Genomic DNA, 9619 nt, shown 5'->3' with positions numbered 1-9619 from the left:
TTCAGATAACATAATGTTCTAGTTTGCAAATTTGAATAAGTAGCAGGCGGTACAATGTGATTAAATTTGTCACACAATTACAAATGCATCGACATGTTCAATGTTCACATGCTTGATCTTTTTGCAACAGATTAAGACATTTGCATGTCAATTACCATCTATGAAATGAATTATGATAAGAAACGGAAGTTGTATTCTTAAACAGTTACAAAACGACTGAGTTTATAAAATTTGCATATTTGATTTATATTTATTACATGTATGTTTAGTTGGTGCATTACAGTAGCATTTCTAAATAAAAATGCCTCTTGATATGGAATTACAATCGTATTATCTGTTTCAGCAATAAAGTAAAGTTCTTTTATTGTTGGTTTAGCGGTGACAGTTGTATACTGGTCAGTGGAGACGGATGTTAAAGACGTTTGAGAACTTTCTCCACAATTTCCATTCCGCCCTGTATCCATTCATAGTGTTCACTACTTGAGAAAACATTTGACGTGATGTATACGTCATCGCTCGTGGACGGTTTGATCATGCGTGATTCTACTTCGTCGCTCTTGTATCCTGGTGCCCGCGGGGACCACGAAGCACCAATTGGATACTGGTCCCAGACGACCATTACCTTCAATAGAAAACTGGAGGTACGTATATCGGACAAGTCAAACTCGAATAAACTGGTTATGTACAAAAATTGATTGAACTTGTCATGTACAAAAATCGAATAAACTGGAAATATACAAAAATCGATTAAATTAGTTATGTACAAAAAACGATTAAATTTTCATGTACGACAGGTTGAGCTGAACATTATGGAGTCCGTTAGTTTAACAGCAATGTTAGTCAACTCGTTAGTTCTTTATTCTGAATATATATTACAATATTATAAACTATCATGACAGGGTATATGCAACAAATTATATGTGTATTTTATTCTAGACATATAGTCTTACAGCAGAATTTGGTTCCGGAACATAGGTCACGTTTAATATTTCCGCATAATATTTCCGTGCCAGATACACGCTAACATTGGTCATAGCAATAGAGTTATCACCGATTCCTGGAACAAGTTCATCAAAACTTTGTGCTTCCCGCCATATTCTGGTATCTATAGATATAGAACTTTGATTTTACCATATTTATACAGGAATATGGACATTGAAAATGCGTACTGTTTAAACATTAATAAACACATTCACTGGCCGACCGAGCATCAAAATGTGCGACATTGTAGCACATGTCATTAAAATAATATCACAAATGAATTTCTAAGTTTGAACTGCATTTCTGTTTGTTTATAGCAAAATTAAATAAATAAAAGATCCTCATGACATTTTAATTGTATGCATATTTACCAAGAAATCATTATTACTATTATACAAGATTTATGTAGCGCCCTTTTTATGATAAACACATTCAGAGGCGCTTTACATAACGCAAAGGCAGCCACTGAAGGTGCCAAATTCATCCTCTACTAGTACAGACACAGAGAGATCTGACCAGAGGGACAGAGTGAGACAAATGTTTTCACCAGAAAAATGACATAAACAAGGTTTCCTGATTTGCTTTTCGTCCCTACTTGCAGAAACTGAAGCATTTCTCAACACGAGAACTATTTTCCAGCAGTTTTCATGCATACCTCCATCTGAGTATCCCGTATTTAAAACACCTTTTGACGTTTTCTTCGACACACCAAAATCGTATGTTTGTCTCAATGGAGTTATCGACACAGCATAGTTCGTTGCCATAGTAATGTTTCGCCACCAAGCATTATCGTAACCAAAATAAATTTTACTAGCATGGATTTCCTGCGAAAGGTAACCATTTTGTAATACATCTTTTTCTAAATACATTTTCGTAACTCTTTCGGGCAAGTAAAATTTTATATTGATAACAAATAGCTAAAATTGTGAAATAAGATATATATATCTGCTAACACGTGCATCAAACCATTTAATATTCACTTTGCTTCAGCATTCGTAATGATAAAAGTGTATGACCCGTGCGTATAAAATTTCTATTGAGCATTAAGTAAAGGAGAAAAGCCTAACTGTCCGTTATGTGAAAGTATGGACAAACCGATGCGCATCGTGCCGAAATTGTCCATTCTTTCACATAATAGTTAGTTTGAGGCTTTTCTCTGACTTAAAACATGGTCTTCGAGAACACTTCAAGATTGTCGTGATATCATAGAACTTCCCAGTTTTATACAGGTCAAGTAATATGACGTATTTATGTAAAGATATTCAAAATCGTATGTATATATTTTTCAAATAGTACTCAGCATTTCCTAATAAAACAATGAAAATACCCAGAAACTTTTACTTTACCATAAAATCAAAATTTGTCTCTATAAGTATTAAATTATGAAAATAACATTTAATTCAATTTTATCTCTGGTTTTGAAATTATGTTTTAATATGTTGGGGAGCAAAACTTTACGCTTGATTAAACAACCTTCAATAGGTTTTATGCGTTTTTGTGCCTTCGATTTTTTAGTGGATAGTGGGCACTTAGAGTTAATCTTGTCGTCAATCGGTCAATCCGTCCCTCCGAATTTGTATCTCAAAAAGTATTTGACCCAGAGTCTTTAATCCTCACAAGATTGTTATTCAGCATGTGAAGTTGTTCGCCTGGTCTCATACAGCAAGACCAGACTTATGGCCATTGACTTACTCAAAAGTACAGATAAAAGGGCCTTAAAGTTTTTCTTGCATATTCGTCAACATTACACATGTTAGCATTTTGCAATATCATAGGTAATACATGATTTGACAATGATACATAATTAAACGTAACGCGACGTCGTATCACACTCTTAATTTAGCAACGTCAGAACGCTCAACGATGGCTCTTACGTCTTACCTTAATAAATAAATCTGAGCAAACACTAACTGTATCACAAGACTTTCTGCCTTAATGTCTCAGTTATTTATGCAGATATGATCAATTTTAAAATTCGCAAAGACATGCAGGGCAAAATTATATCCGATATAATGCATTACGTCTTCATCTCGTACATACAGCTGAACATAGATATCTCTCATTCAAAAGGATCGAGGTAACGAAAATTTAACTTAAATACGACTTAAAAGGATTTTTTGCGCACGTGTTTTCGGGACGGCACTTAAAATGTCTCCGAGATAGCCGGAATTTTGAGATAAGCGAGTTCGAGATATAAAGTTTCAACTGTCCTCACTACTCTTACACGTGAAAAATACAGCTGCTATATGCTAATAAAAGGCATATAGACCAACTGATCAAATTACTTATGTATCCTGAAACGCCCATTGATTGTGATGCACAAAAAGTCTAAACTAAAGTCGATCATGCATGCATTACCTTCATCGAATGTTTCAAGTAATCTCGAACAGTGTCTTGTCTAAGTCCCTCCCAGTCCAGATATTCTAATGCCAGTCTAGGAATCGAAAGTAACACCTTCTTGGCACAAGCTGTAATGACCGGACGTTCCTAAGGAAAACAGCAATGTACATATATGATTTAAAATATTAGTACTTTAAAAAGATATTACCGTAGTCTTTGCATTTCTTTTGTTCAACATACTTTTTAAATTATGTACAAACGGAAATTTAACCTTGAATAAAATTCATAAAATATTTTACAGTGACGTCTACAAATGTTTAATATAACTCGATAAGACAAGAAATAAAATTTAACGTACATATATCTCTTTCATTCTTCGATCGTGTTTTACATGTAAAATTATTGATGGACGTATGGTGTTACAATCATAACGTATATGTAAAGGTTGGAAATGATCCTGTCACTAAACGAGCTCTGAAATTAAGTTTGATGTCTTGCATACTATATCACTATTATTTTATACGTAATTGCAAGGTATCATAACTGATCCTACATTGCTACGGTAATAATGATTTCTACTTTACCTTGATATCAGTAGTTACTCCAGCTGTTGTCCTCGTTGGCTGAAACGTCAGTATATAACTTCCGTTAATGGACCTCCTTATGGCTTTAAGATGACGATTATAGTAGAAACTGTGCCTGGAAGATTGTTTGTTTATAGTGAAAAAGAAGCACAGCTAGAATGTTTTTGCTGCTATCATAGCTTTTGTTTATGCTACTGAACAAAACTCAAGGGACAAAATAAACCTCGAATACACATGTTCTCAGACTTAGAATTGTATGCTATTCATTTCTGTTATAAACTTCTGGGGACAATGTTTCCTTAACTACAAAAGAAATCAGTGCCACTAACAATTCAGGAAAAAGGCCTGTTTTGCTAGACTAGGTACACTATTAAATCGTAACATTTGATACAACAAAGGCTAACTTTTCTTCTCCAGCGGTATAAAGCAATATAGCCCTACCTCCAAGTCAAGCGTAACATTAAAGAAAAAAAAAATAGAATACCCTACTTATCACTAGCTTGAAGGAATTGTCCTATCAACCCTTCAGGAAGAGCCTGGAGTCCTTTTTTCACGGTTTTCACAGCTTTACGACCTGACTGCATGGGCGGATTAATCGGACCACTACCTGCAGCAACATCTGGGCCATATCCGCTGAGGAAACTGGCACTGTCTCTGATATAATGTGTAGTTTCCGTGTCCAGATATTTTGCCATAAATATATCTCGACTGAAAGAATGAATTACAAGTGAATCAAAACGGTGTGTTTGCACCTTGTTAAGATTAATAAAGCATTTTGAAAAGGAAAAATAATTAGTCCATCTAAAAATCATCTTGTGAGAAATGAAAGTTCTTAAAATAATGCAAAAGAAGTTAATGTAAAAACTACCGATTTCGAGGTAATAAATATGCCAGTTAATAACTTATTACTGACTGATATCATGATGGATTAACACTATTTATTAAGAGCTTTTGTTTAACCTCACCATGATTCTACAATTTTCATTGGTTAAAAGGTGGTCACGTGGTGATCCCTATTATTTCTGTGGAGGGTCAGTAGATTTGAGGCTAAAATTAAGAGGTCGATAAAACAATCAATAATAGAGTTTGTTAGTGTCTCTCCATGGAAAATGTGGAGTCAGTATGATAAATGGGGGCAAGACGTTAGCTGAGTCCCCATATTTATCATACTGACCCCACATATTTCCGTTGATGTGCCACTAACAAACCCGATAATTAATAACAGAGTTTGAGGGACCAACAGGTCCTGCTAAAAGGGCAATTTCCAAGACCATTATTGTCGGAAAACCTTTCATATAAGAAAGCTTTTGCAAAAGAAATCTACCATTTACGGAATAAGTGTATTTAAAATAAGGTACTATCAAATTCTCATACTCATTAGAAACAAAAATTGTAACAAATAAATAGATAATTATGTGTTTTGTATGAAAGTGTAGAGATAACACATCTCTGACTTAGGAATAAGTTCATACTTTACATGTGTTACGTTACCATTTTTGTAAACTTTATTCATTTACCAATATGGTTTTAGAAAGAGTATAACATAATTCCTTGAAAAGCACTTTCAAGGTATATTGTCTGTGTTACTTGTTGATACACCTTTCAAATTGATTAATTGTGTAACAAACGTCATTTTTTTATCTTTAATTTATGTCTTCATATCAATTAATTCGTTGGAAAATACTTTTATTGAATTGTCTTGTGTCGTACATGTAAGTTGCAATACTTTATTTAAAATGTGAAACAATATTACTGTTATATTCGATTATCTTCCTGCCAATTACAATTTACACAAATCAAAAGCAAATATGTCATTTGACAGACTGACAGATCGGCAGATCGAGAAGATGACCGGTCGACAGGTCAACATGTTGGCAGGTTGTCATGCTGTCCTGCTAAAGGGAACATGAATTCCAGAAATCCAAGATATAAAGCGGCTTACAAGAGTAACTTTGAATAAACGTGTTTTTATATCGTGTTAGACTGATTATCTAACAACATTTCCTCTATCCTGTGGACAGGTCTACTGGTCAAAGATTTAACCTGCTAACTTCTGTCCTTTGTCAATGTTTGATAGCCTAAGAGACCTTTGTGACAAGTATATTCTTCAGAGTAGGTTATAAAGCAATATGTAACTCATGAAAGCTAACTAATGTTTGAGCTAATTCAGCAAGCGGTTGACGAACTTAAGTTTGGACAAGATAGACTATATGTATAAAAATCAGTTGGTTATAAGTTCAACTTAAAACTCATTGAAGGAATCATTCACCCGTATGCATGTATATATGTAACTTAACTTGCTACTGATCTCTTATGAAATACCAGATCCCAGGAATAGCACAGGGGAAGTAGTCCGGTCAAATCTGATTCAAAAATGACATTGACGGTGCAAAATTTCTGCACAAATTATTTCAAGCGGGACGTGCAAACGAAATGCACAACTATGCTTCACGTCAATTACTCCTTTGAAGTGTTACTGAAATCCGGCCAGATGCGCAGACGAGGATCTCTGTAGTACAGTATAGGAAAGTAGCCCGGAAAATGTTTATTCAAAAGCTATATTTAAAGGATCATAACTCAATATTCCGAGCGGGACGTACCGACATATGCACAACTAGGGCTCCTAATCCGGTGGGAGGTATTTTAAGATAAAGCGTGGACAAGCTGATTTCCAACGGACCGGAAAGACAGTGCGAAGACGCATACAATCTATAAAAAAAAAGATACACAAATGTAAAACGCAACCAAATAAAATAATAGCGGAGTCGCTTTGATCGAGTCTGTTCACGAGAATAAATAAAATTTGCAACACCCCTCGTGCCGCTAACACCGGCTTAAGCGGAATTCTATTACGTAGTAGAATTGAATGTATACTATGAACCAAAAGACCAGAAAATATAACAACACTGAGTCAGAAGGCAAATATAAAATGTCTCACATGAAACGGCGAGGCATAGTTGGTCATTTGAGCGAGCCGTAACATATGCTTACGGGTAAAATTCGTGTTTGAACAACACGGGGTACCTGGGTATTAAATCACATTTAAATATGCAAATTTTCATGCATACCTTTGCCTATATAAGTCAACTCCATCAAGCGATTTAACGACGTCTCCACTTTGTGATGAATCAGTGAAATTCTCAAACACAATTCTGTAACGATTTGAGAAACAAAATAGTGACAAAAATATTTAAAAATATCTTATATATCTAAAACTAAAACAGAAACTATATTGGAATATCAAAATAAATAATACCTTAAGTATGGTGGCATATTTCTGCCATAAGATAGCTAGGTAGTGATCGCGATACATTTTTGTAATTAAAAGAATTATCGTGAACAAGAGGGCCAAGATGGCCCTAGGTCGCTCTCCTGAGAAACACACCATAACAGTGTAAACATGTTTGATCTAGTGATTTCATGGAAACAAATATTCTGACAAATTTCCATTAATATTGGACAAAAAATGTGGTCTCCTAAGTTTAAACAAGCATTTTCTTCAATTTGACCAAGTGACCTATTTTTTGAGCTAAGATGACCTACATTCGAATTTGACCCAGATTTGATCAAGGCAATCATTCTGACTAACTTTCATCAACATCAACAGAAAAATACAGCCTCTATCGCATACACAATATTTTTCTTTGATTTGAACTAGTGACCTAGTTTTTGATCCCGGATGACTCATTTTCGAACTTTTCCTAGATTTTATCAAGGTAATCATTCTGACTAAATTTCATGAAGATCAATTGAAAAATACAGCCTCTATCGCATACACAGGTGTTTTCTTTGATTTGACCTAGTGACCTAGTTTTTGACCTCAGATGACCCATTTTCAAACTTTTTCTAGATATTATTAAGATAATCATTCTGGTCAAATTTCATTAAAATCAATTGAAAAATACAGCCTCTATCATATACACAATGTTTTTCTTTGATTTGACCTAGTGACCTAGTTTTTGACCTCTGATGACCCATTTTCTAATTTTGCCTAGATTTTATCAAGGTAATCATTCTGACCAAAATTCATGAAGATCAATTGAAAAATACAGCCTCTATCGCATACACAATGTTTTTATTTGATTTGACCTAGTGACCTAGTTTTTGACCTCAGATAACCCATTTTCAAACTCTACCTAGATTTCATAAAGGTATTTATTCTGACCAAAATTCATGAAGATTAATTGAAAAATACAGCCTCTATCGCATACACAATGTTTTTATTTGATTTGACCTAGTGACCTAGTTTTTGACCTCAGATAAACCATTTTCAAACTCGGCCTAGATTTTATCAAGGTTATCATTCTGACCAAATTTCATGAAGATCAGTTGAAAAATAAAGCCTCTATCGCATACACAAGCTAAATGTTGACGGACAGACGACAGACGGACGCCGGACATTGAGCGATCAGAAAAACTCACCTGAGCATTGCTCAGGTGAGCTAAAAAGCGAAGATTTCTGAAAAGATTATCTCAATAGTCGATTATTATCTCGATACGCTTTGCGTCAGTGCCCACAATTGCCATTTATTAGATAGAAAAAGAAAACTTAATATTTCGAACTTTTCTGAAAAGTTTCCTGGAAATATTTTTGACCATATTTGTTTTGCATTTAGTGCCCAGAGCTGCCATTTTGATATCTATGAATAGAACCCTACTGAATGAATGGAACACTGTTGAACCCCTGTAATTTAACACTGAACTTACCAGCATCATGCAGTATGAGATACTGTGGACTACGAACCTAAAAGTCTGGCGCCAATGATTGATATCATCGTGTTCTATTTATAGCCATCTAGCAGCTGTGGCGTTGCAGTAACGGAATTTTGCACTTAAAAGTTTTCAGAAAACAATAAATGTATCTGGAAATAAAGAATCATTGCGATAATATTTTCAGAAAATTGCACAACATTCCTGGAAAGTTTAGAATATTATGGTGATTGCTACCAAGCATCTCGTGGCAGTTTCGAGCATTAACGCGAAATTTTGCCCTGGAATATTTTCACAAAATATCATTTATTGCGGATTTTTTTTTTCAGAAAAAATAAAACACACATTTCCTCGAAAGTTTACATTATTATCGCGGTAGCTACCTATCTATCTAGTGGCAGAAATATGCCACCATACTTAAGATTTAATAAAAATACAATGGAGTCATTTTTCCGAGAGTATGACTTTTACACAACCTGTCAAGTTCTTTAGGATCAATGCGGTTTTCTGACGGAAGATTATAAGGTGCTTGTGTCGGGAGCTCGTTGTATTTCATGTGCTTTCCTCTAAGATAGTACAACGGATCGTTACACGGTCCTACCCCTAGTTCAAAATCTAGTCCTATGTCGTGAATGGCCTTGTTCGTTAATGGATGCGCTGAAACATAAGGAGAATAATTCAAAGAGTAATAAATTGAAATTTAGGACATTTCTAACGTCTTCTTTTGTCTTTGCGTTATGTGAACCGCTAGAACGTGAGTGTGCTAGATATTCCATTGCGTTATATGAGTCGCTCGATCTCTACTTTGTAAGACTTACCTTTTTGCCTTTGCGTTATATGAGAGGCTGGATCTTATTTGTATAAAGTATTTGTTTCTTGTGTTTGCGTTATATGAACCGCTCAACCTCTACTGTATAATGCATTTTTTTCTTATCTTTGCCTTTTATGAGCCGCTTGGTGTCCTCTGTATAAGCATTTCCATCTTGTCTTTGCCTTATATAAGA

At 34.8% G+C, this 9619-nt stretch overlaps 1 protein-coding gene across 1 annotated transcript; it reads right to left on the bottom strand.

Moving 5' to 3' along the window:
* On the bottom strand, nt 1-9224 carry LOC123553680 (L-amino-acid oxidase-like). Its single transcript, XM_053524351.1, has 8 exons — nt 9092-9224; nt 6974-7057; nt 4395-4613; nt 3906-4020; nt 3340-3468; nt 1637-1805; nt 951-1105; nt 1-622 (listed from the first exon to the last, which is right to left on the bottom strand). Exons 1-8 carry the CDS (start codon nt 9169-9171, stop codon nt 413-415), a joined length of 1161 nt encoding a protein of 386 aa, XP_053380326.1. The 5' UTR covers nt 9172-9224; the 3' UTR covers nt 1-412.
* Nucleotides 9225-9619: the final 395 nt, after the last annotated feature.

Source organism: Mercenaria mercenaria, chromosome 15 (genome assembly GCF_021730395.1).
Source record: "Mercenaria mercenaria strain notata chromosome 15, MADL_Memer_1, whole genome shotgun sequence".
Taxonomy (NCBI): Eukaryota; Metazoa; Mollusca; class Bivalvia; order Venerida; family Veneridae; genus Mercenaria; species Mercenaria mercenaria.
This window is presented reverse-complemented; position numbering and strand designations above follow the sequence as displayed.

Excerpts from the sequence above, each read along its gene's own strand:
- LOC123553680 (XM_053524351.1), bottom strand. The coding sequence starts at position 9,171 with ATGAAATACAACGAGCTCCCGACACAAGCACCTTATAATCTTCCGTCA. Across the intron at positions 7,058-9,091 it reads GATCCTAAAGAACTTGACAG|AATTGTGTTTGAGAATTTCA; the intron begins GTTGTGTAAAAG and ends AAATCGTTACAG. Across the intron at positions 4,614-6,973 it reads GTTGACTTATATAGGCAAAG|TCGAGATATATTTATGGCAA; the intron begins GTATGCATGAAA and ends TCATTCTTTCAG.